General features: G+C 47.2%; 1 protein-coding gene and 1 pseudogene across 4 annotated transcripts; both read left to right on the top strand.

The window, feature by feature from the left end:
* The window catches only part of LOC109944256 (disease resistance protein RGA5-like), a 28810-nt pseudogene extending 5095 nt beyond the window's left edge, over positions 1–23715 (top strand).
* Positions 23716–24329: 614 nt separating this feature from the next.
* On the top strand, positions 24330–25710 carry LOC100282374 (uncharacterized). Of its 4 annotated transcripts, none has more exons than XM_035964797.1 (4): positions 24330–24842; positions 24933–25136; positions 25213–25387; positions 25478–25697. In XM_035964797.1, the coding sequence occupies exons 1-4, from the start codon at positions 24641–24643 to the stop codon at positions 25578–25580; spliced, it is 684 nt and encodes a 227-aa protein (XP_035820690.1). In that variant the 5' UTR covers positions 24330–24640; the 3' UTR covers positions 25581–25697.
* The last annotated feature ends 1518 nt before the right edge of the window (positions 25711–27228 follow it).

The following is a 27228-nucleotide window of genomic DNA, read 5'->3' as shown; positions in this document are numbered from 1 at the left end:
CTGATTGTGCAATATATAAGCGGTCAATCCCGTGTCAATTTGTTGTGCATTGCATGCATGCATGTAGAGTATGCATCAGCATCACTACTTGAGCAGCTCTGTTGCAGTGTTGTAAGTTAAAGACACAATGTACGTGCACCGTTCACATACGTAGTTTTTGCTTTTGTCCTGATAACACACAATTTTGTTAGCCATATACAATTATTATATTTTTCTTGGTTTTGTTTTTCTGATTGCAGTGTGCATCATTCTTCATTAGTAATCTCATTGTGATACAATTGCTTAATTGGTTTTGTATAGTGAAAAGTGCATGCTAGATCAGTGGTGATCAGTGATCATCAGTGATCAGTGCCTCATTATCCTCAATGTCTCATTCTATTATCTTAATTTTAGAGTTTAGTTTAATGTTTAGAGTTTAGTTTTAATCGTTAACCGTAGCGAACCGTATGCGTCACCCGTTCGGGAACGACGAACGTCACATTGGCTTGTGAGGTTCGTCGTTCTGGAATTGTCCATGTATTTTGGACAGCCTGAGAGTGTAGGTCGATGCTTGTGATTTATGACATGTGCCTTACGATTGACGCGGAATTTTGGTTGTGTAACCTAGTTGTTCTCCAACACACCATGTTCAGGCGTGTGCTTGGAGAGCAGCGGGGTTATGCTGCCGAAATTTCATGGCAATCGTAAGCTAGACGTCACAAATCACAAGCATCGGCCTACACTCTTGGGTGGGTTTAGGGCCTTTACCTAATAGGGAGTTCACCTAAGCCACGGACGATCGTTGATGTTCTTTGTCTTTTGTTTAGCCTTTGAAATGGACGGTGATCGGAGGGTGATGTATGACGGGTGGAGAAAGGATGGGGCACATTCGAATGAATGGATGGGTGTAACAAAGGCTTTTCTTGAGCACGCTTTCAAAGATGCAACTGGTCATCTAGTGAAGTGTCCTTGCAATCGCTGCGAGAACAAGTGGCCTCAGAAGAAGGAAGAAATGGAGAAACACCTTTGCAAAAGTGGGTTTATGCCGAACTACCTTGTATGGTACCGGCATGGAGAGTCTATTAGACACGTTGACACGGAGGTGGAACTTGATGACGATCATGATAGGATGGACAACATGTTGCATGATCTTGGTAGGGATGTTGAAATGAACACTGAGGAGTCGGGGCAGCTTCCACGTGATGCTCAGGAATTCTTCCAGCTACTCGCCGTGGGAGAAGAGAGACTGCACGAGCACACTCAGATGTCAGTTCTTGGGACTCTCACAAGACTAATGGCGATAAAGTCGAAGCACAACATTTCAAACAGTGCTTACAACGACATCGTCCAACTGATGGGCGAGGTTCTCCCGGAGAATCATAAGTTGCCAAAGAATATGTACTTCGCAAAGAAGATGTTGGCTGGTCTTGGGATGACATATGAGAAGATCGACGTGTGTCCCAACAATTGCATGCTATTCTTTGAGGAGGATGACAAGCTGGACCGTTGTAAGCATTGCGAAGCTTCTAGATATGTCGAGGTGACAAATGATGAGGGTGAATTGGTAGTTACGAAGGTCGCAGCTAAGCAACTTCGTCGGTTGCCCATCATTCCTCGACTTTCAAGGTTGTTCCTCAACAAGGAAATAACTCTGCATATGACGTGGCCAAAGAATGGTGTACGTCTCGTCACTGATCCAGACATAATGGTCCATCCGTCGGACGGTGATGCGTGGAAGGCATTTGACGAGTTTGATCCCGAATTTGCAAACGACCCTAGGAGTGTACGACTTGGTCTATCGACGGACGGATTCACACCTTTCAATACCAGTGCAAGCCCTTACTCGTGTTGGCCTGTCTTCATTGTGCCATATAATCTTCCTCCTGAGTTGGTGAATAAAGAAGAGTTCATGTTCCTTGCACTAGTCATCCCAGGCCCCGGGCATCCAGGGCCAAAGCTGAATATGTTTGTTCGCCCTTTAATTGAAGAGCTGAAACAATTGTGGAGAGGTGTGAAGGCTTATGACAGCCATATTGAAAAGGAGTTTACCATGCGCGCTGCTTATTTGTGGTCAGTGCATGATCTGCTGGCGTATGGAGATTGGTCTGGATGGTGTGTTCATGGTCGGTTGTGCTGTCCCATATGTATGAATGATACGGATGCATTCAGATTGAAGCATGGTGGGAAAGTGTCATTCTTTGATGCTCATCGACGTTGGACTCCATTCAAGCATGATTTCAGATCGCTTACTGCATTCAGAAGTGGAGCCAAAATCAGAAATGGGCCACCAAAGAGGCAAACTGCACCGCAGATAATGGCATGGCATGCTTGTCTGAAGCAAGGAGAAAATGATAGGTTCCAAGGCTACGGGGAGGACCACAACTGGACCCATATTTCATCAATATGGGAGCTTCCGTATGCAAAAGCCTTGATCATGCCGCACAACATAGACGTGATGCACCAAGAGCGTAACATTGCTGAAAGCATCATAAGCACATGTTTCGATGTGACTGATAAAACGAAAGATAATATGAAGGCAAGAAAAGACATGGCTGAAATTTGTAAGAGACCGATGCTCGAGTTGAAAGTAAGCGATAAAGGGCATGAGAGTAGGCCGCGAGCTGATTACTGCCTCAAGCCAGATGAAAGGAAAGAAATATTTAAGTGGTTGAAGAATCTAAAATTTCCAGATCGATATGCGGAAAATCTGAAACGGACAGTCAATCTAAAGATCGGTAAATTGATCGGTTTGAAAAGCCATGACTACCATATTATTATGGAGAGGCTGATGCCCGTGATGTTTCGAGGCTATTTTAAGGATGAGCTTTGGAGCATATTTGCAGAGCTGAGTTACTTCTATAGGGAAGTATGCGCAAAGACGATATCGAAGAGGTTGATGCAGAAATTTGAGAAAGAAATTCCAATTCTTATTTGTAAATTTGAAAAGGTTTTCCCGCCAGGATTCTTCAATGTGATGCAACATCTAATTGTGCATTTGCCTTGGGAAGCTTTGGTAGGCAGACCAGTGCAATTCAGGTGGATGTATCCTATAGAAAGGGCGTTGAAAAAGCTCAGGGCGTCTGTTCGCAACAAGGCTAGAGTCGAAGGGTGTATTGCGGAGACTTTTGCCCTTAAGGAGATATCTCAATTCTCAACCAGGTATTTCGCTCGAGCCAACAATATGTTTGCTCCTTCAGTGCGACTTCATGTCGAAAATGAATAGCCCCAAAGCACCCTTCAAATTTTTGCGAATCCGGGTAAAGCAGTTGGAAAAGGGAGTGTACGTCACATTGAAGGATGAGATTTGAACACGCTAATGCTATATATGTATAGCAATATTGACAGCACACAGGAGGCGTTCGAGTAAGTTTTCCTCATAGTTACGTCCATTTTCTCATCTCATAATTTCTATAGTGTGTAATATCCATGTTTCTAATATGTCCAGCATGTTTGATGAAGAATGTTGGAAATCTACTAGTAAACCTACGACCATCCAATTAGAAAATCTTCGACGTGATGGGTTGAAAGGTGGACCAAACTTCGTGCAGTGGTTTCGTAATTATGTTAGTAATTGTCGTTCTCTCATTGTCCATACTTAATCTTTGAATTTTGGACTTGGAAGATATAATGCATATACTAATTCCTTGTATAGGTTTCCAAAAACTCTATGCACCCGGACTTGCAGCAAATGGCACATACCTCTGTGTCCGTCCGGAACTATACTCGCTATGATGTAAATGGATATCGCTTCCGAACCGCGAAATTGGAGAAGAGTCGACCATTGGCAGCCACCACCAATAGTGGTGTGTTGGCAAGTTCATATGTTGACGATGACAAAGTAGTGGACTATTACGGTGTTCTTCAAAACATTGTAGAGTTGATTTTCGATGGCCCCAAGGAACTTAAAGTCGTGTTTTTCAAGTGCAACTGGTTTGATCCTCATAGTGGGACTCGTGTCGACAAGTATGGTAATGTCGAGGTGAAGCATAGCTCTAGGATTCCGAGCAGTATGAGCGATGTTGTCCTTGCAAATCAGGCAAAACAGGTGTACTACCTGCCATATCCTCACCCAAGCCATAGGGCTTGGTGGGTTGCAATCAAAGTCAACCCACAAGTCGTCGCTCCAGAGAGTGCTGACTACGTGAGTACGAGCAGGGACAACGATGATGCTGTTTTTCATCCAGAAGCGGCGTCGAATCAAGACATAGCTCACCGATTCCATGTGACCAATGGAGAAGGCCTTGAAAATCTCTGTTGCAATTCAAGCGACTTAATTGAAGAACCTAGGTCAAAGCGCAAACGACCTGTCGTCGTTAGAAGATCAGTAAGGATCCAACGAAATCAAGAGCGTATGAATAAACAACGAGCCGAACAAGCATCATCGGATGTGGATGACTTTTGATTAGTATGTTTCTTTTAGTTAATCAATTAAGCTATGTATTCCAATTTTTACATTATTAATTTTCATATTATTTGTTTCATATATTGTGGTTTGACATTAATTTATCTACAGTTGAACATGTTCAAGCATAGGAGATCGAGGAGGAGTGGGGGCAGCGCGACCAGCGAGGATAGCTCGGGCAGTGGGCTTTTTCAGGGCACCTCACAGAGCCGACAGAGGCAGCAACAACTTCTCGACTGTCTAGACGAAGTGCAGGGTGAGGAGGGTGAGCAGGAGGCTCCTCAGCAGGATGCTCATGTGCAGGGTGATGAGGGTGAGCAGGATGAGGAGGGTGAGCAAGATGAGGAGGTTGACCCTATGGGGGCAGGCAGCGCGGGCGACACGTCAGATGGTTCTACGTCCTTCAGGTATTATTATGCATATTAGTTTAATTGATATTAGTTTTTAATCATTTCATCATATTGAATTTACTTGTATACTTAGGTATAAAAAGAGCAATGCGCTTGGTCCGAGACCTGCCGAGAGGAGGCTCATCCGGCCGCATGGAGAATGGTGAGGCTTATTTCTGTTGTGTTAATTTTTTAATGTGAACGTGATTGCACTGGTTTACTTGTTTTATTAATGTTTGTAGGTCATGGGAAGACTTGACTTGGGACGGTACAGGCAGACGTCCCAAGGTGAACGCGGTGTTGGGTAGCCTCTGTCGCTTCTACTACCCTGGCATGGTGGAGCTCAATGGCGAGAGGTTCGTGGCTATGCAGTGGGCCGACTGGGGTCTGAAGGACTATGTCCAGCCAGGGGAGCTAGGGGAAAGCAGTAGTGGAGGGGGAAGTTCGGAATAAAAACGAAGGACTTGTCAGGTGGCTGTGTGGGACGAGTTCTGGGTGAGTTTACTTTCTTATATAAGCAATTCACTGAATTATTGTTTCTCCTAATCTTACTTTAACTTAACTTCTCCATTGATATGTAGGGGAGGTTCCAATTGCCGAATGAGATCGAGGAGGATCAGGCTCAGTGGGCACGTGTGAAGAGGCACTTTCGGAAGTGCGCTGATAAGGTAATCAAGGATGCCATGTACAATGCTCGCATCGCGGCCGTCAACTACTACTACAAGAAGATAAAGGGGCAGAAAATGAGCAAAGCATTAGGGGCCAATGAGATCTACCTCACAGAGGAGCAGTACCTGGAGAGCGTTGTGGATTGGCTGGCGAAGGACATGGAAGCCTGGAGGTGGTTGGCTAAGAGATGGGCGTCGCCTGAGTGGATTACAGAGTCCCAGAAGCACCGTATCAACCATGGCACTGAAGGACCGGGGCACAGGTACGGCGCCGATGGACACCTTGGTACCGCACACCGCATGGTAAGTATATAAATCAAACTTGTATGTTACATCTATGAAAATTCTATGGTTTAACTCTTCTTTTTCATGCAGGAAGCTGAAAGTGGAGTTGCTCCAAGTTTTATGGAGGTTTACGTCCGTGGTCACCGTGGCCCTAATCCGGCGAACCCTGATGTGCTATGCAGCGAGGTGACAAGGGAGAAAATGGTAAACAAGTTTGTATTTACGAATTAAACTGCATGTTTTGTGTCTAACTCCAACTCTAACTTTCTTTGCAGAATGCATATGGGGAGGAAATGACTCAACGCCATGGGCCTGACTTTGACTGGATGCATTCAGACTTAGATGCCTCGGCATTGTACCACAGTGGTGGGGGTAGAAAGCATGGCAGGTGAGGTGTTTGTGTTTGATTCGACGATTTCATTAACAAGAATGTGTCCACTTAATGTCTCAACTATGTGTATCATGCAGGTTTGCCTTTGGCACCGGCGTTGTGGAGTATAACAGGACAATAGGTCAAGGGAAGGCATCGTCTTCAGGAGGGAGTTCTCGCTCCTCCAGGTCTGCTCAAGAGGCTCAGCTGGAGGAGGAGACTCGGACAGCACAGGAGCAGGCTCGAGCAGCACAGAAGCAGGCTCGAGCAGCGCATGAGCAAGTTGGACAGCTAACACAATATATGGCTTCTTATTTTCAGGTAATTCGTCTATCTCATCACGTGTCGTCATTGAATTCAAAGTATAATGTTGCGATTCTACGTTTCATCCATTTGCAGGAAATGACTACTCGACTCGGCCCTGATATGAACTTGCCCGCTTTTCGCCCTCCCCAGGTAACACTATCTGAACACTTCAATTCCATAGCAACTCTTTTTTATTATCAAAAATGGCTCGCAGGCACAAGGATGGGGACAGTGGCCAGGACAAGCTCCAGCGTCGCAGCCACAGTGGACCGGTGTTGGGTGGACGCAGGCACCTCCAGGCACTTGGACGCCTCCACCACCCCAAGGACCGGCGGGCTCTCAGCCATTTCAAGCGTGGATGGCACCGCCACCGACGGGGTGGGTGCCACCACCTCAGGGGTGTCCAGCACAACAGTACCCGTGGATGCATGCACAACCTCCTCATCACCATGGATCACAGGTGACGTTCCATGTTTAGTTTTATGCAAATATTGACCAAACACAGCAATGTATATATATAGGGATAGCAAAACACAGCCTTATTTGAATGATTGATGAATTGCAGGGTTCAGCGTCACATGCTCATGGATCGGAGGGTGCTGTCAACGTCCAAGACTTCCTCGTCCATGGTTCTTGGAGGGAGTGGCCACCTTCCTGGTGGCGGAGGAGGGAGTGGCCAAAACTCCCACAGCCCGCCGGAGTGAGTAGTGACTTTGTTTATGGACTATGTATGGATATGTATAGACTTTATTATGGATGTGATTATGCTATTGAAACTATGTATGGACTATATATGGACTATGTATGGAATATGTTTGAAACAATTATGTAATTGCTTGTGAATGTTGTTTGTGAAAACTGTATTGCTTGTGAAATCTGTATATGTGATTGTGTATATGTTTATTTTGCTGTGAATTAATAAAAGGTGCAGAAAAATCTGTTCTGGGAGGGTATCATGAATTTTCGTCGGCCTGGGTGGTGGCTGACGAAAATACGTGCCCTAGATATTTTCGTCGGCCACCACCGGGGCCGACGAAAATCATGTTCCTATTTTCGTCGGCCACCGAGGCCGACGAAAATAGTCAGCCGACCAACTATTTTCGTCGGCCTTGTGGAAGCCGACGAAAATAAGTCGTTTTCGTCGGTACCGACGGAAATAGTTGCCTATTTTCGTCAAACTTATTTTCGGCGGCTATTTTCGTCGGTTTAGACTTATTTTCGTGGGTTTTTGGCCCACGAAAATTTAGGCGTTTCCTGTAGTGGGTGCCAATCTTAATGGTGAACAATTTGAGATTGAGAAAGTAATAGTCAAGTTCACAATTATGAAAACAACTTAGCTCAACAATATTGTATCAATATGAGCAAAAAGAGCATAAGCATTCCATAGCATTATCATGTACACAAAGAACATACTACTAGGAGCAAAATCACATTCTAGCAGTTATACAAGTGAAGCTCAATATGACATGCAGATATAATACAAAAGAAAGTGAAAGCAGAAAATAAGAAGAAAAGACGAAAAAGGAAGCCCTCTAATCAAAAAGGGAAACAAACACCTAATTCCCCTCGCAAATGAACAAAAGTTTTTTGATCAAGGGGTTTGGTCAAAATATCTGCGAGCTAGCGAGTGGTATCAATATAGCGCAATTCGATGTCGCCTTTCTCATAATGATCATGAAGAAAGTGAAAGCGAACATCAATGTGCTTGGTCCTCGAATGTAGCACAGGATTCTTGGCAACACTTATGGCACTCGTGCTATCACAAAGCAGAGGCACATGATGAAAATCCAAGTCAAAATACCGTAAGGTAGCCATCATCCAAAGTAACTGTGAACAACAGCTAGCGGCAACAATATACTCGGCCTCTGTGGTAGACAGGGCAACACTAGACTGTTTTTGAGAAGACCATGAAACCAACGAAGTACCCAAAAACTGACAAGTCCTAGAAGTAGATTTGCGTTCCAAAAGGCAACCCGCAAAATCAGCATCAGAATAACCACACAAGGACAGAACGGACGATGAGGAGTACCACAGACCAAACTCAGGAGTGAAACGTAGGTACCTCATAATCTGTTTCACAGCCGTTCTGTGAGATGTGCGTGGGGAAGCCTGGAAACGAGCGCACAAACATAATGTGAAGTGTATGTCTGGCCTCGTCTCAGTCAAGTACAGGAGAGAGCCAATCATGCTCATGTACTCCTTCTGGTCCACGGGTTCGCCATCCTCATCAGTGTCAAGTGTCGTCGAGGTGGACATGGGCGTCGAAAGAGGCTTGCCCTCGCCCATGTCGAACTTCTTCAAGACGTCCTTTGTATACTTGCCTTGATGTACAAAGGTCCCGTCTTGAGTCTGCTTGATTTGCAACCCAAGAAAGAAATTCAGCTCGCCCATCATGTTCATCTCAAATTCCCTGCTCATAAGATCTGAAAATCTAGACACAAGAGCATTAGAAGAACCACCAAAGATGATATCATCCACGTAAATCTGGACTAAAAGGGTGTCGTTATTATGCTTGAGGAGAAAAAGAGTTTTGTCCACAAAGTCCATTTTAAAACCCTTAAAAAGTAGAAAGATTTCAAACACTCATACCAGGCTCTAGGGGCTTGTTTCAAACCATACAAAGCTTTTTGGAGTTTAAAAACGTGGTTTGGAAACTTGGAACTCTCAAAACCAGGGGGCTGCCTAACATATACCTCTTCCTCTATATACCCATTTAAAAATGCACTTTTGACATCCATTTGAAAAAGCATAAAACCCTTTGAAGTAGCAAAGGCTAAAAGGATCCTAATGGCCTCTAAACGGGCAACAGGGGCAAAGGTCTCCTCATAATCAATTCCCTCTTTTTGGCAATACCCTTGGGCAACCAACCTCGCCTTATTTCTCACTACCAAACCATCCTCACTTTGTTTGTTTTTGAAAACCCATTTTGTACCGATGGGATGGCAGTTAGAAGGAGGTGGCACCAAAACTCAAACCTGATTTCTTTCAAAATTTTCAAGCTCCTCATGCATAGCATTAACCCAGTTAGGATCAGATAAATCATGTCCAACGTCTCGGGGCTCAAAAGTAGCAACAAAAGCTGATTGAGCAAAATGAGAAATGTGCTGTGACCTAGAGCGAGTGACTCGCTCGTGAAGCTCCCCGATCATCTGCTGAGGTGGGTGACAGCGCGGAATATGCTGTGGAGCCTCCCTTGAGGAAGTGGCCTCTCCCTCAACAACAGCTTCAACTCCTCCAGTCTCAGCAGGAGCTGGCTCGAGCGGACCCCAAGTGGTGGAAGGAGTGGGGTCGGGTCCGTCATCCGTAGTAGTGGAAGAGGCTCGACTGGGGCGGCCGGTGGAGTTGGCTCGAGAGCAACCCAATCAGCGTCGACGTGCTCCTCCTCCATAAAGATGGTTTGTCCCATCTGATTTGGACCTGCAGGCTCAAAGACAGGGGATGGACAAGGTGCAGTCTCATCGAATGTAACCTCACAAGTCTCCATAATGCAGTTAGTCTCTAGGTTAAGAACACGATAAGCACGAGAATGTAATGCATAACCCAGAAAAACCCCATCAGAAGACCGGGACTCAAACTTGTCCAGATTACCCTGTTTTAGCACAAAGCATATGCAGCTAAATACCCTGAAATGACTGGCCTTGGGTGGTCGTCCAAATCACAGTTCATAAGAAGTTTTGTTCAGAAAAGCTCGAAGAAAGATGCGATTGGACACATGGCAAGCAGTGTTGATCGCTTTGGCCCAAAAACGCCTAGGAGTCCTATGCTCATCAAGCAGCGTCCTGGCCATCTCAACAAGGGTCCGATTTTTGCGTTCAACAATACCATTCTGCTGGGGCACATACGGAGAGGAAAACTGATGCTCGAGTCCCAAAGAAGCACAAAAGGTTGCAAATTGAGTATTTTTGAATTCTGTGCCATTGTCACTGTGTCGGTGTTTTTGGGTCCGACCGCACACCCGGGGTTGCCCCTCAAGGTGTTTTTAGGAGTAGGACGGTGTCGCCGACTGTAGCAAAATGGTTCGTGTCGATCGCACGAGGGACAATGGACAAGATTTGCAGGTTCGGGTCGCTTAGAGATGCGTAACACCCTACGTCCTGATGAGTGTTCGAGTGTGGTTATAAGAGGACTCTCTGAGTTGAAGGCTCGGAGAGTTTACGTGGGTAGCTAAGTAAAGTAGGGTCGATCCATCTGAAGGGGTGCCCCCTAGGCCTTATATACTCGACCGTGGGGCAGTACATGTGATATGATAACATCAAGTAGCTAAAAGATAGTGAACCTCTTGAGTTTATCCCTACGTAACCCTCGCCGACTTATCCTCGCATGGCTCCGTTGCATGGGGGCTTCAACGCGGGAAAGTCGGGTCTCTGTTGCGATTCATTCGTTCGACGCTGTGGGCCGTCCGAGTTTGCACCAATCCAGTCTCACGTCTTCTCTTCTTTGTTGGTTGTCTTTCCCTAGGCCCACGAAAGAATGACCTTACGAATTATTGGGCCCTTGGGCCTTTCGTGAGGCCTTTTACTTCTTTAGTGGACCCAGGGGATATCTATCCCCCACAAGCCCCCGATCTTTGGGTTGATTTAGAGGTAATCAACTCAAAGATCCAAGGTCCAAAAAATGACTTCCTGCTGTCTTCTCTTGCTCTGATCATTCGTTCGACCAAAGTTTAGTTTTGTGCTTGTGCCTTAGAGGTCGGCATTTTGGATTGTAGGATTCTGGACTTCATTGGGTGTAGCCCCCGACCTTTGAGTAGATTTTAGAAGATAATCTACTCGAAGGTCTTCTCCAAAGGTTATCTCCACTTGCGCTCCTGCATCTCGGTTGAGGATTGGTCTTTTCAATCTTGCCCCACGCCTTAGAAATTGGCGCTATATCGGTTTAGAATGATACTCCATGGGGTGCACCGGAGGTGCACCCAATGGGTGTAGCCCCCGACCTTCAAATGAATTTTTTTAAGGATAATCTATTCGAAGGTCTTCCTTTTGCTTGAAAAATTGGCATGAAGCTATTCACATTATGCTTTGGAGGCCAGCATTATGTCATCAAAATTTTGCTGCAGAGGTCAGCATATATTTTGTCTTTAGTAGCCGAGTTTGCAATCCGTCCATATCTTGCTAGGTAATGCAATTTATTTGCTTCTGCAACTTGATTGGACGTTTGATGGACGTTCTCTGTCTAGTCCTCACGTTGCTTCTGTCGGTCATATCTTGTACTTTTGCTGGCTATATTTGGCTTTCCTCTGATCCTTACTGATATCTCATTTTTGTCTTGAGGTATTTACTGCATGCCCTGCACGGATGTGACCGTTTTGAAAAATATACTGATAATTCCTGGGCGTCCCCCCCCAATGGGTGTGGGCAAGGGACGGCTTGGTACGCTGAGTGTTTTAGCCGGCTACTTCTGAGTAGTAATGTGATGGGACGGCTAGTGTAATCATATCCTTTGCGCTGTTGACTGGAGTCCCAATGGGTGTAGTGTTGCATGAAACGGCGTCCGCCGTCTGACGTGTCTTCAGATGGGTGGGAGTGCTTATTGAATGCTTTGCGACTGTTCAGTGACCGCGGTTGGAAGTGAGCGGTTGCCTTTCCTTTCTATAAATAACGCCCTTGCTCCTCTGGTTTTTTCACATCCTTTGTTGTTCCCTGCTTCTTCCCTTTCTTCTCTCCCAAAGCTTCCACCATGGGCAAGAACAACAAGCGCAAGCGTGAGCCGACTCCTCCATCGGAAGAGTTTGGTGACTCGGAATACTCAGAGGAGGAGTTCTCCTCTGAGTCCGAGGGGTCTCTGGCTCCCATCCCCCTGCGTGAGTCGTCTGATGATTCAGACGACTCCCAGGGGCTTGCGGCGGAGGTCTGGACGTATATCCGGGCCGTCGAGCGCTCCGGGCTCGAGGGCTCGGATGAGTCTGAGTTCTCCTCGGACGAGGAGGACTCAGACGGCGGCGAGGACGAAGATGACGACAACGACGGTGGCGACGGTGATGGTGACGGCAGCAACGTCGGCGGAGGCAGCGGCGGCAGGGGCGACACCAGAGGCGGCAGCAGCACGGGCAGCACCAGAGGCGGCAGCGGCGCGGGCAGCACCAGAGGCGGTGGCGGCAAGGGCAGCGGCGGCAAGGCCAGTGGCTAAACGCCACTGGTCTTTAGATATTAGTATAGTGTAGTTAGAATAATGTAGTAGTAATGTAGAGTAGTATAGTGTAGTTTAGTAGTAGTAGTAATGTGGAGTAGAAGTAGGGAAGCACCAACTCGCGAAGAGTTGGTTTGTAATCTTATTAACTTCCCCTTAATGAAGAACTGTTGTTGACCCCCTTTTCGATGACTCGCTTTCTCTGATTGTTGAACTGATTCTTTTGATATAGTAGATGAATAACTTGCGCATCACCTTGACGCCTCCAGAAGCGGCTACCGAGTATCATCTTAGTCGGTGTCGGCGTTTTTAGAAACGACGCCGAGCGATTTGAAGGTTGACATCAGCGTTTTAGAAGTAACACCAAGCAATCGAACACAAGACCAGCGTTTTAGAGGCAACGCCGAGTGATAGAGAGTCATCGTCGGCATTTTAGAAGTAATGCCGAGCGATTGAACACGAGGTCAGCGTTTTAGAGGCAACGCCGAGTGATTGAAGGTCGGCGTCGGCATTTTAGAAGTAATGCCGAGTGATAGAATACGAGTTCGGCGTTTTAGAGGCAACGTCGAGTGTTTAATGGTCGACATCGGCATTTTAGAAGTAATGCCAAGCGATTTGAACACGAGGTCGGCGTTTTAGAAGCAACGCTGAGTGATTGAAGGTCGGCGTCGGCATTTTAGAAGTAATGCCGAGCGATTGAACACGAGGTCGGCGTTTTAGAGGCAACGTCGAGTGTTTAATGGTCGACATCGGCATTTTAGAAGTAATGCCAAGCGATTTGAACACGAGGTTGGCGTTTTAGCGGCAGCGCCGAGTGATAGCCGGCCGCACGAGTTATTTTGAGGATAATAACCGAGCGATGAAGTGGCACGTCGGTTTTTTTGGAAATAACTGTTTAGATGTCCACGTGGCATGCTGGGATTTCGGAAGTAACTGCCGGGTGATGACTGGGCACCTTTTGAAAGGGTATCTGGCTCAAGAATATCCCATAAGAATTGCTCTTTTAGCCGCCTTTGCTTTCCGTGCCCTAGTTCTTGCATTCCCACATCTGAATCCTCTCTGCCACTCGCCTCCTACTCTGTTCGCCAGTGAGAAGCAAGATGGCGCCCAAGAGGAAAACTGCGAACTCGTCTGCTGCGGTGATCCCCGCAATCGACCCCAACAGTCAGTTACCCTTCGCAGGTAACCACATGTCTGTTATTTCCGAAGCTGAGCTTCTCCGTATTGTCTCCATCGGGGTTCTTCCTCCGCGGGAACTCTGTTCTTGGCGGATCTGCCACGGGACTACTGTCCCAACCGAAGATACCCACGAGTCAGTAGTTTATGCTCCCTTTCTTCTCCGCGGCCTCGGCCTTCCAATCTCTCCTTTTTTCCGTGGCCTTCTTGACTTTTATCATATCAACTTGACCCATTTGAACCCTAATTCCATTCTCCAAATCTCCATCTTCGTTCACCTATGCGAAGCCTACCTCGGTGTGCTGCCGCATTTCGGTTTGTGGAAGTATCTGTATCATTGTCGCCCTGGGATGGCCGGGGGGCAACACCAGCTGGTCGGAGGTGCCAGTTTGGAGATGCGTCGTGGGCGGAAGACCGAGTATCTTGAGATTCCCCTCAAAGATAGCATTAAAGGGTGGCGTCTGGAGTGGTTTATAGTTGATAATTATGGAAATTCTCTCCCCTCCCGGTCAGGAAGACAGCCAGACGTTCGTACTCCGAGTTGGACTGAGTCTCCCACAGATCAGGAGGTGGCCGAGGCAGGCGTGCTGCTTACTGAAATCGGATTACTGAAAGAAAGAGGTCTGACTGCCGAAGCTGTGGTCACTGATTTTGTTTTCAAGAACATTCAGCCACTGAAAGACAGGGCCTATCCAGCATATCTGTACCGAGGGCTGGCCGACTCAACTCGGGTTACCAATAAGAGAATTCCTTCTGTTGACTTGGTAAGCCGACTTGAAATGATCCTCAGGGGTAAAGTTTCGAATGTTGGTGCTCCAGTGGCATACTCGGCTTGGAACCTACCTCCTCCCAAAGCTTTCACCCTTTTTGTGTCAAATCCGCCTGTGACTGATAGCAATTTGGGCCTTAGAGTGCGACCCTCTGCCGAGGAAATCAGTACTTTGGTTGCTTCGCTCGGGGCGATTCCTGATGATGAACGACAGGTTTATTTTGAAGTGCCTCTGAACCCCAGTGATGCTGACATAAATGACATGCTTGATCTATTAGCTGAGGATTCGTCCGATGCTGCTCCTGATGGTACCTTGGCAGTGGTGCCCCTTCCAGAGGTTGATACAACTTTGGATGTCCCGAAACCTGTCAGCACTCGTCCGAGGCGCCCTAGCCGAACCAGTCAGCCCGAGCCTTCTGCTGATGAGCAAAAGAAAAAGAGAAGACGCCTCCGGCGAGTATCCAGTTTTGATGAGGACGCCGACACTTTAGCTCCTGCTGCTGAAGAAGTGCCTGTAATCGGTCTTACTGACACTGATCCCAATGGGTGTGCCCAAACTGTTGCTGATCCCAATGGGTGTGCCCAAACTGTTGCTGATCCCAATGGGAGTGCTGCTTGTGTTGCTGCTGTGGAGGATGAAGAGGAAGAAGATGAAGCTCCTTTAACTCGGAAAAACAGTCGGCAGTTCATTGCCAGCGGTGGAAGTAGTGGAGTTCCTTCTCCTGCTTTGTCTGCCCTTATTGGTCTGCAAGAGCTGTCCATGGCCAACTTTGATCAAACTCTAGAGGATATGGTCCCAGAGGATTTGCTATCAGAGCCTGTGGATGTTGATGCAACAGAGACTTGTGCTGCCGTGCCCGATGCTGGGTTGAGGTCATCCCGTGCCTCGTCGACCTTAGAGCATGATCTCGAGGGTCGGGATGTTGATTTGGATTGTCCTGGTCCCATGGAAGTAGCTGAAGGCCCGTCAACCTTAGAGGTGGTTACGACAGAGAGCTTGGACCCCTTGAATAGTGCTGACACGCGCCCAGCCCACGAGGATGTCGCCGGGGAAGGCTTAGCTCGGGTGAAGAGTGTAAGCCACTGCCCAGCCCCCGAGGGTGTTGCCAGGGATGATCCGGCTCAAGTGGGCAATGCCAACTTTGACCCAGCCCCCGAGGGTGTCCGAGCGAGGTCTCCTTCCTGCACTTCCATGGATGTTCATGCGGGTTCACCTCCACACTCTGGCGGTATGGCGGTGGCCCAAACTCTGGATCAGGGGGTCGCTTTAGAGGGCAGCATCCCCACTGGTCTGGCGTTAGGCTCTGTGGAATGTTCTGAGCTCGTTCCTGCTGGTCTGCTGCGAGCTGCTTCGGATGGTGGTTTGGCACCTGGTTATCAGCTGATTTCTCCTGACTTGGGGATCCCTTCGCTCTTTTCCAACCTCCAGGTACTGTGCTGTGCTTTAGTTTGATCTTTACGTTGCATGAATTGTTGTCATTATGTTCATCCGCTCTTCTTATCAGGCTTTGGTGGATGGGATGGCCAGCCAGCTGAGGTCGCAGGGTGCTTCCATCCCAGAAGTGGCTTCCTCTCTTGAGCGTTGGAATCCGGTGCTGCTGTCGTGGCGACTTTCTTTTCGTTCTCCTTTGAGGCCAGAGGAACGGAAAGAACGACATGCCTTTCCCTGATCTCCTTCTTCCTCGTGATCCGTGTCCATTCTTTCGTCGGGGAAGTAGACAGCGGAGTCTTCCGGGTCAGCGAGCTTCCAGCTCTAGCCTTCCCGGAGATAATCTTTTTCCGAAGAGCCGGAGGTAGCGTCTTTCCAGCATTTTCGGAGTTTGTTGGAGGAGACTTCTTTTCCGGCAGATCTGCGAGGCGGTGTAGAATTCCCTCTTCATCCGCTATAGATGAGATTGTCCCGAAGCAGAATACAGATCCGGGACGCACGGTGATCTGGCTGTGGAAGGTGACGGCCATTGAGCTAGCTTGGATCGTCGACACACCCCCTACCTGGTGCGCCAGCTGTCGGTGTTTTTGGGTCCGACCGCACACCCGGGGTTGCCCCTCAAGGTGTTTTTAGGAGTAGGACGGTGTCGCCGACTGTAGCAAAATGGTTCGTGCCGATCGCACGAGGGACAATGGACAAGATTTGCAGGTTCGGGCCGCTTAGAGATGCGTAACACCCTACGTCCTGATGAGTGTTCGAGTGTGGTTATAAGAGGACTCTCTGAGTTGAAGGCTCGGAGAGTTTACGTGGGTAGCTAAGTAAAGTAGGGTCGATCCATCTGAAGGGGTGCCCCCTAGGCCTTATATACTCGACCGTGGGGCAGTACATGTGATATGATAACATCAAGTAGCTAAAAGATAGTGAACCTCTTGAGTTTATCCCTATGTAACCCTCGCCGACTTATCCTCGCATGGCTCCGTTGCATGGGGGCTTCAGCGCGGGAAAGTCGGGTCTCTGTTGCGATTCATTCGTTCGACGCTGTGGGCCGTCCGGGTTTGCACCAATCCAGTCTCACGTCTTCTCTTCTTTGTTGGTTGTCTTTCCCTAGGCCCACGAAAGAATGACCTTACGAATTATTGGGCCCTTGGGCCTTTCGTGAGGCCTTTTACTTCTTTAGTGGACCCAGGGGATATCTATCCCCCACACACTGTGTATAGCTCTCATGGCATTTTTAGGAAACTCATTTTGCAACCGAAGAATCAAATCTCGAGCATGAGTAAAAGCCTCATCCTTTGCCGTCATAAAGAACACCCAAGAGTAGCGAGAGAAGTCGTCGACAACCACAAGCACATACCACTTCCCTCCAAAAGAGCAAACCCTGGCTAGACCAACAGTGTCCATATGAAGCAATTCGCCAGGATGCGTGGTCATCACCTTGGTGACTGGGGAATGGGAAGCGGCAATCATTTTGCCATGACGACAAGGGTGACAGACAAGATCTTTCTCAAATTTTAATTTAGGCAATCCTTGGATGAGGTCAAGTGAGCTCAAACGACACAAAAGATCAAAGCTCAAGTGACCTAGCCTCCTATGCCACTTCCAAAGAGAAGAGGAAGATCCTGCCAACAAACATCGAGAAGGGCCAGAAGAATGTGAAAAATCAGCACTGAAAACTCAACGGGCATCCAAAACTCGAGACAAGCCCTTTTTAAAGCGCACTTCATAGTCATCCTCAAGGAGTTACAAAACTGAAAGCAGATTGAAATGCAGATTTCAGACCAAAGCAACATCCTTGAGAATAAAGCTCTCGTTCACCCGAATGGTGCCACGAGAAACAACCTTACCTCTTGACTTATCCCCAAATGTGATGTATTCCTTACCAATCACAGGGTCTAGGCTAGAGAACCATTTTGAGTTTCTGGTCATGTGGCGCGAACAACTGGAGTCCATGAGCCATGTGTTCTCCAGGCCTCTGTCCTGCATCAATAGTAAGACACGGGGTGAGCAAATGGCACAACACTGGGGTAAGTAAACTGTGAAGAATACAAGTGCTGCGCCATTTGCCCCTGAAAAGTGTTAGGAAAAACACCAAACATCCCTGGTCCCGAAGGGAAGCGATCACCACAAGAAGAAAATTGTGGTCCACTGGGGAAGTATGAACCAAAACCTCTGTCACATGGTTCGACCATATGATACACGACCAGCATTCCGTCGGACACGACCACCATGTAGTCTCACTGCCTGAGACCTAGCGGCAAGAGGCAAAACACCTCTAGGCCTCCCAGGACGTCTCTGAACAAGCTGAGCATGAACACCATGAGAGGGGCGGTTCATGTCCTTCCTGCTCGATTCAGAAACTTGTCACTCATCTCTCTTCCTCCTAAAGCAAAAAGAAGCTAGATGCCCATCCCTCTCACAATATTCACAATGGTACCTCACCTCTCTCTTGGGTGGATTTTGTTTGTGGAAGAGGATTTTCTTTTCGGATGGCTGAGGGGCTCTAGGAACGGGATAGCTAGAGATGCCGGGAAAGGTGTCAAGTGTGTTCCTAAGATGGTTAGGTTTTGGAAGCCACACTTGTTTCTGATGAGGATCTCTCATAGGTTCATCAATCACACCATCTCTCACAGGGGTGACAGGCTTAGCAAAGGTGGTTTTGATAAGCTTGGGAGTGGATGAAGGTTTCTCTGAAGGTGTCAAACCACTGCACTCACCAACCTTCCCAAAGCGAGCGACACTCCCATCCTTAGTAGCAAAGCCTAACCCCGGTCCGCCAGTTCCCCTCTTGAACTGATTGACCATCATGCCCAACTAGGGCTCACTACATGACACCCAACTCAAGATAGATCGAAGGTATGTGTTTTCTTCCTCGATTCTTGTCTTGTCGTGTTTGCAGGACTCAAGGGAAGATTGCAAACCCTCACAAAGTGCACACTGTGTAGGTGCAGGGGCACTCACTGAGCTAGCCTTCTCAAGCAAAGCTATCCTAGCGTCTCTCTCTGCTAGCTCGGACTGCAAGCCTGGACAAACGGTACACGCACCCAACAGGATAGACCTAGATCTCAACTCGTCGTGCTCATCTAGCAAGGTAGAGTACTTGGTCTATAAAGTGGTGATCTTTGACATGTGTAGAGCGCACTCATCACATTCAGTCTCGTCGGACACCTCAACTGAAGCTCTAGCAGACTCAAGTTCCCTAAGCGTGCTCTCGTACTTGGATCTAAACTCTCTCCTCTCACGAGCAGCCTACCTAAGCAACTTATCCTGACTAGCCAAAGCAGCGTTCAACTCTTCTATCTCAGCGACAAGATCATCGGCGAAAGGTAGTACCTCAGAAGTAGTGTCGTCGCAGATGTCTTTGTCGTCGGTGGTGCCGACCGCATCCTCACCAAGTGCCATGGTGCAGAAGCCTCCTGCGGTGTCGGTGATGAAGCACAACCCGTTCAGCTTGTCCTCGACCCGCCTCTCAGTCTCCTCGTCGCTCGAGGAAGATATAACATCGTCGGAGTCATGGTCGAGGTCGCTGAGGGAGGCGAGGAAGGCACGCTCCTTGATCTTTGCCTTCTGAAGGTACTTCTTCTTGAGTGCCTCCTTGTTGAATCCTCCCTTGGACTTGTACTTGCCAGAGGAGTACTTGCCCTTGCGCCAACCAGAGTGATGGTCACGCAGGCCAGACTCCGATTTGCCCTTCTTGGGGCAGCTAGCAACGAAGTGGTCGGGATCACCACAGTTGTAGCATCCGTCCTTGGACCCGCCACGCCGCCGGCTCATATGGTTGTTGTGGAATTGCGTGAACCGGCTGGCCATAAGTGCCAGCTCCTCATCCCCAAGGCTCTCCACCTGCTCCTCTGTAATAGACAACAAAGAAAATAGAGAAAACATAGCAGGTGAGGAGTTAGAAGCAGAACCGCCTCCAGAGACCAGGGCCATGGTGGGTGCACTAGGGTTCTCAATCTTGGCCCGAGTATGGTGGTCAATCTCTGTGGACTTGAGCTTGCTGAAGAGCTCATCCATAGTGAGAATCTCGTAGTTGGGCGACTCGATGGTCGCCGAGACCTTCACCTCCCAAACCCTCCGATCTAGAGCATGTAGTAATTTCAATGCTCTCTCATGGTCACTATAGGGTAGCTGTGCCTTGTTGGCACACATCTTGTTCACAATTGACTGGAACCTGGAGAACATGGAATCAATGGTCTCTCCAGCCAACCGTGTGAAGTTCTCGTACTCTCGCCTGTACGTCTCAAATAGTCTGGTCTTCACATGATCGTTGCCCTCATGGAATCTCTCGAGGGTAGACCAGATCTGATGAGCCGTGGTCAGATGTCTAACTCGCTCAAACTCACCAAGCGAGAGACACAAGAACAAAGCGTTTCGAGCTTTGTTGTTCGAATCATGGAACTCCATTTGAATTGGAGTGATCTGGTCACTTGTAGCATCGAAAATCGCATCGAGGCAAATTTCCCAAACCCGATAACTGATGCTCCGAAGATACGCAGACATGCGAATCTTCCAGTACGGGTAATTGGTCCCATCAAAGAACAGAGGTTTGCCAACACCTCGTTCCATGTCGCCTACGTGGATTTTGAACCAATTAGGGAAGGGAAATCCTTAACCGGCTCCGATACCAATTGTAGGACCGGTAAGGCGACCAGAGGGGGAGGTGAATGGGAGCCAATCAGATTTTTGTCTCGAAACACTAAAAAATAACACTTTATTTCAATTGAGATGAAGTAAGTGCACAAACCATAAACACATCAGCGAGCGACTGATCTCATGATTACAAAATGTTCCTAATACTCACATGAGACCAGCAAAACAAACGGATCGCAAATCGGACACCAAAAAGTCCAAAACGATCCAATAGAGTATCGTCAACAAGTGCTGTTTTCAGCTGTACGAAAATCTGTTCTTGATTTCAAAACTGAACTAAACGAACTCCGATTGATATGAAATTTTACACACACCTGAGCAAATACCTTTGCAAGATCTCCCCAAATTTTGAGCTCAATCCGACTTGTGAATCACCCGCAGATTTAAAAATACAGCATAAATTGGGGTTTTGTTGGGGTTTTCTAGAAACGAGTTCAACCTGAGTTTTTCTCAATTCGTGACCAAAATCTGCAACAAATAGGTGTATGCAGTGGTCTGAAGAGTGCGACTCACCACCAAACAATCCCCAGACCAAATCCTCTCAAAGGAATCAACGTTTTTCACCAACAACACAAGATCGGGAAAAGGAGAAACCAAGACTATAAAACTTCAGAAATTTCAGCAAGGGTACAAACTGAGATTTGAAGCCAAAGAGCCCTGTGGGCCGGACCAGCGACCCTTCCTCTGATTAAACTTGAAAATCAAGAACACAGTCGAAGTACAAAATCACTGCGGAAACCTCGACTCAACTGGTGTCTATCTAGAGAGAAAACTAGGAACTCTAGAATGAGTGCTCAAAACAAATAGTAGCCAAGGGATGCTGAACCAACCAGCCCTCCCCTCTATTTATAGAGGATTATTCTCACTTCCTAAACTACCCCTAATTACATAGAGCCTATCCACTCCACCGGGGGCAAAATGAACCAACTCCTAGGTTTTCGATCCGACGGCCACGTCCTTCACACGGAGTTGCTTCGCCTTGATGCACTCTCCGCGATCATGCCACGTGCCGCCACCGGTTCCCTCCGGAACCGCCACCACCGAGTTTTGAGGCCCAAACTCAGCAAAACCCGCCATCCGTAGCGCTGGGTGGTTTTGAGACCCAAACCACCAAACCTGCCGTGAACACCGCACCTCGTGCACGTCCTTCACGATCAGACGCGTGTCCCGCCAGTCCTCGACCATGCCGGCAACACGGTCCACTCCACCACGTCCTCGCACAAGTGTGTGTCCCAGGTGTCAGCCACCGCAGTTGGTCACCTGACTGCTCTGATCCGTCAGTCAAGACCCATCACTCGCCCTTCACCGCTCCCGGTCCATCAGTACGAGCCCACATGACCTTCACCGCTCCCGGTCCATCAGCACGAGCCCGCATGACCTTCACCTCAGCCATCAACCACCGTTTCTGTGCTCCTCACCTGCACACCACAAGTCGACCGACATGGTTGCACAAGCATAATCTCACACTCTGGTCAGTCCATTAACTACCTCATAGTTCTACCCATTGACAATCACTCATCATCAACCCGAAACACAAGGGACAAGTCAACCTTGTGTTCGCAGTTAGTTGGCTGATGTCTGGTCTGGGTTCCTCCCAGGCTGTCGGTCACCTGTTTTCTTCCCTTATTTATTGCTAGTCGGCTGATGCTTGGGAATGTCCCCCTGGCTATCGCCTGTGTACTTCCATATCTCTAATGTTAGCTTAGCTCTTCTATAAATCCATATAAGGGCTTGTTCGGTTAGATCTCAATCCATGTAGATTGAGTGTGATCGAGTGAGTTTAAATCCCAAGTAAGTCAAAGTTATTCTAATTTTTATCCAATCCCATCCAATCCATATATGATAGGAATAACCAAACAAGGCCTAATTTGGTTTACTATCTGTCAATGAATCATTTGATCCTGTTCAAGCTCTAATAATTATTTTGTGGGCCAACAGTTCTTTTATAATAATAGTCATTTTTATTCTTGCTTTGCTTCATACAGAATAGATTATTTAATCCTTATACTAAAAAGTTTTGTTAAATCGATACTGCAGGTACCTTATTGTAGTTGATGATATATGGAAGATAGAAACATGGGATACCATTAGGAGTGCGCTGTTCCCGGGTAAAGAAAAAAGCATAATGATCCAGGATAAAGAACCAAGCATAATAATCACAACAACTCGTATACATGGTGTAGCTAAAGCATGCTGCTCATCCTATGGTTCTCTTGTTTACAAAATGAGGCCACTTACTCCTGCAGATTCGGAAAAGTTGTTCAACAAAAGAATATTTAGCTCCCCATATAAGTGTCCTCTACATCTCAAAGAAATTTCTAATAAGATATTGGGAAAATGTGATGGTTTACCTTTGCCTATCATTTCCATATCTGGTTTGCTTGCCAATAAACCACAGACCGAAGATCAATGGAACCGGGTGCAGAATTCTTTTGGGTGTGAACTAGGAAACAATCCAGAGGTTCAAAGCATGGTTCAGATACTACTGCTTAGTTACTTTGACCTTCCTCATCATTTAAAGACGTGTCTATTGTATTTAAGTACATTTCCAGAGGATTCAGTAATTGACAAGAGGCGTTTGATAAGCAGATGGATTACTGAGGGATTTATTTAAGAAGGATGAGGGTATACTCGATATGAATTAGGGGAAAGTTGTTCCAATGAGGTCATAAACAGAAGCTTGATCCAGGCACAACACATAAACATGTACGGCGAGGTAACGGTTTGTCAAGTCCATGATACAATTCTGGATTTTATCATATCCAAATCTAAAGAAGAGAATTTTGTTACTATATTCTCTGACACCCCGTTTGGATCATTGGAATTGAATTCCATTCTAACAATAGTAATTTAGGCATATATCAATTAAGCTAATTCAGTTTTATGCAAAATATATTTGTATACTATTATTAGCAAGATGTCAGAGATATTTATGTGCTACATTTTTATTATATAGGAGTGAGACGAAGAGTGTCATGTAAGTTATAGATTAGAAACCAATTCTACTAATGAATAAAATCATTTCCCACCCTCCACCCCATGAATTTGAGATAGGCTTATATCTGAACTTTGGAAAGTGGTGGAATGTCAAATTCCAAACTAAATAAGTTACTTTATTGAGTGAATTCCAATTTCTCTAAAATGAAGGGATCCAAACGCCCCGTGATGGTTATCAAATGCCTGGTCCACAGAGAAAGGTCTGTCGCCTATCCCTCCATTATTCTAACAGTGTAGAGAACATGTCTCAACTGAAAGATCTGGATTTATCCCATCTCCGATCAGTTGCAATGTTTAGCTATGCTGCAGATGCCCTAGTATTGTTCCTGAGCTTCAATTCGTTGAAGAATGATACACCATCTTATGACATTTGAGAACTACTGCTTCGTATTTATCGTGCTGTTACACCCTTTCAACTCCTTTGTCCGGGTTCCTCTGTCAAAACCCAACACTATGATGGTGACATCTGAATTGTTTGAACCCCTTGACATCCTCAGCTCTGAAAGAAACACAGCTGATTTAATGTATCTTCCGCACTAGGTCCTACAAGACTATGGTCAGCAGACCGAGCAAATATCCATATAAAACACCGTTTTGTATTGTTTTGCGCTGTAGATTGTGCTGCTTATAAAGTTAAGTTTAAAATAGGGAATGAGACTAGTAACGCTGCTGCTGGAGATAGCCTAGGGTGGTTATAAAAATAATAATTTGGAAAATAGAAAAGGACATGGACATATGCAGACCCATTATATATAAAGCAATATATGTGTATCCAGAGTCGCCAAACGGCAGTAGAGGCTGTTCTTGAGCTACATAGCATCAGATTCTGCCTAATCTCCTCAAGCAGACAGGTTGCTAGGCTGTTTCTTGTGCTAATGGCATCAGATTCTGCCTAGCCTCCTGCCCCAGAGCTGCAGTAGTCTGACAGAGATTGCTCACACACACACACACCAAAAACAGATTCGTCCTCAGCAGCTCGCCGCTCATACCATGTCTAATATTTACCATCGTATCGTCTCCATGGTGCTGCACCAATTCAACGCTCCTCCTTATTATAGGTCAGCTTAGTAGTTGGTGGTGACTCGATCGGCGAGATGGGCATGGTCGCTTCCATGTGCACGGAGCCCATCAAGCGGCACCGGGTGGAGAGAGACCTCGACGGCAAGGTGGCGGACGCGCTCCGGGAGCGGACGAGGTCCCGGCAGAGGACCTTCAGGTCGGTGAACAGCATCACCATGCGCCTGCCCAGGTTCAAGGAAGGGCTCAGGGACGTCAAGAACATCTTCGACCAGTACGGTAATTAACCAGTAATCTACACCTAGTGTCCTAGTCCAATCCTGATGGACATGGACCCAACCCAAGTGTCTGTTCTCTGTTCGTTTGCAGACGAGGATTCAGATGGCACGATCGACAGCGAAGAGCTGCAGAGCTTCGGAAGCAGAGTCCGGGTGCACATGTCCGAGGAGGAGATGAGCAACCTGCACCGGTACTGCGACATCGACAGCAGGAAGGGCGTCCAGTTCCAGGAGTTCGTCGTGCTCCTCTGCCTCGCGTACCTGCTCTTCGGGCCAGACGTCACACGACGCGTACGTACGTACGGCTCGGTCTCCTCTTCTCTCTTCCTTAGCTAGCTAGTCTACCATAGCTGGGAACATCGGTTCGTCAGGTTTCGGAGTTCGAGTCCGGCAAGCTCAATTACGTCTTCGACGAGCTCATCGACGCGTACATCTTCTTCGACAAGGACGGGGACGGCATGCTGCGGAGGAGAGACGTCACCCACAGGATGAACGAGGCGTCGCACCAGGAGAGGACACCCAGCCACATAACAGCACAGCTATTCAGTACTCGATCCTCTTGTCTGTTGCTGTTCAGCCCTGTTGCTGTTCTAAGCAAGCTCATGTGTGTGTGTGTGTCTGTGTCTGTGTCTGCAGAGGAGATGGATCTGAACAGGAACGGGAAGGTGAACCTCAAGGAGTTCCTCTACTCCATGATCAGATGGGCTGGTCTCGGGACCGAAGACGATGGCAGCGATGAGGCCTCACCATGATGTAACTTTTTTTTTTCTTTTCTTTTGGTCTGCATTTTAACAGTTGAATAAGTAAAATGTATGTTGACAATTGAAAGTAAAAATAAAAAATATCATGAAGAAAATCGAAGGTCCAAATCTGATTCGATAAACCTCGTTATTATGTAATAATCGATGGCACTCTGATTTAGCACATCTATCAGATGGTGACTAGAATCTTTATAGACGTAGCAATTGGAAGGTATCAAAATAAACTTTAAATGTTTCTGGTAGAAGCTATCCTATATCGCATCTAGCGGATGAACGAATAGTATAACAAAAGAAAATAAAGCATCACAAATAGTCATATTAAATACGAGATATTATACCCCTTTATTATGATTATCTTCGCCACCAATAAGGCCTTGTTCGGTTAATCCCGTTACCCATGGATTGGATGAGATTGGAAAAAATTAAGAAGAAATTTGACTTACTTGGGATTTAAACCCACTCAATCCCACTTAATCCATATGGATTGAGAGCTAACCGAACAAGCCCTAAGTCGGCTATTATATTTGGGTTATGCTATTCACAACATTCCATGCAAAATCAAATTAGACGGAGAGATGGATACCACTGCATGGTGTAAAAGGGGATTGTTCAATCAATCAATGTGTTGCAACAAACGGATTGATATCATCAAGCTGATTTGGAAACATTCCAACTACCTCTATTTTATCAATCACGTGAGGTAGAACGACAACAGTACATCCAACTTAGATCTTTGATGTTTTCTAACCTAAAAGATACGCACATTGTTAGTCCCAATAGTGATTTCAGACAATAGAGGCAAGCTATGCAAGTGATCACTGTTGAGCACAAAAACGTCTTCGTGGACGTCCGGTCTTGAGGCCGGACGGTCCGTGGTGGTGGCGCGCACGGTTCGTGGTCCGGACGGTCCGCGATGGTGGCGCGGACGGTCCACGCGTGCACAGAATCAGTTAGGCTTCCGAGTTTCTCGCATGATTTGTTAGCTAAAACTGTGGGATTAGCTAAGGAAACGACTTGTAATGGGTCCAGACCTCCCCTTTATATAGATAAAGTGTTATGGCCGATTGAACCTCCCACAATCGATCAAATCAAGTCTATTTCTCGTTTTTACCTTATGCATTAGGACTAGTTCTAGTTTAACCTTAGTTTAGCCTCATTCTACCTCAAATCTTCACCTCTCTTCGGCTCTACGTCGACTACATGCGTCTTGGGTAGCCTGCCGACGCCAAGACACACCCTACGATCTCTCCTCCCGATGGGGTCCCTCCTGGGAGGCGAGATCTAGGTCTGCTGCGAAGAAGACCCTCTGCGCCATCGCAGACCGTCCGAGCCCTAGGCACGGGCCGTTCGGACGTACGCAGAGGAGGAGTCACTCCTGCGCCAGGTCGTGGACCGTCCGGCCCTGTGCCGTGGATCGTCCGCGCCTTCGCAGAGAATACCGCTAGGCGGTCCTTTCTAGTGTTTGGTGCCCGGATCGGCGCCAACACACTTTTTGGCGACTCCACTAGGGACAAGTGTCTAGATCTACTAAAAATCAGGCCCTCAAATGGCCGATTCTAAAGATCACACTGATATCTCCCCGGACAATATCCTGAAGTCGGCTGTTGAAAGTATGACGGCTGACGA

The sequence above is a fragment of the Zea mays genome, chromosome 2 (genome assembly GCF_902167145.1).
Source record: "Zea mays cultivar B73 chromosome 2, Zm-B73-REFERENCE-NAM-5.0, whole genome shotgun sequence".
Classification (NCBI taxonomy): domain Eukaryota; kingdom Viridiplantae; phylum Streptophyta; class Magnoliopsida; order Poales; family Poaceae; genus Zea; species Zea mays.
The sequence above is the reverse complement of the archived record's forward strand: the minus strand, read 5'-3'. Positions and strand labels throughout refer to the sequence as shown.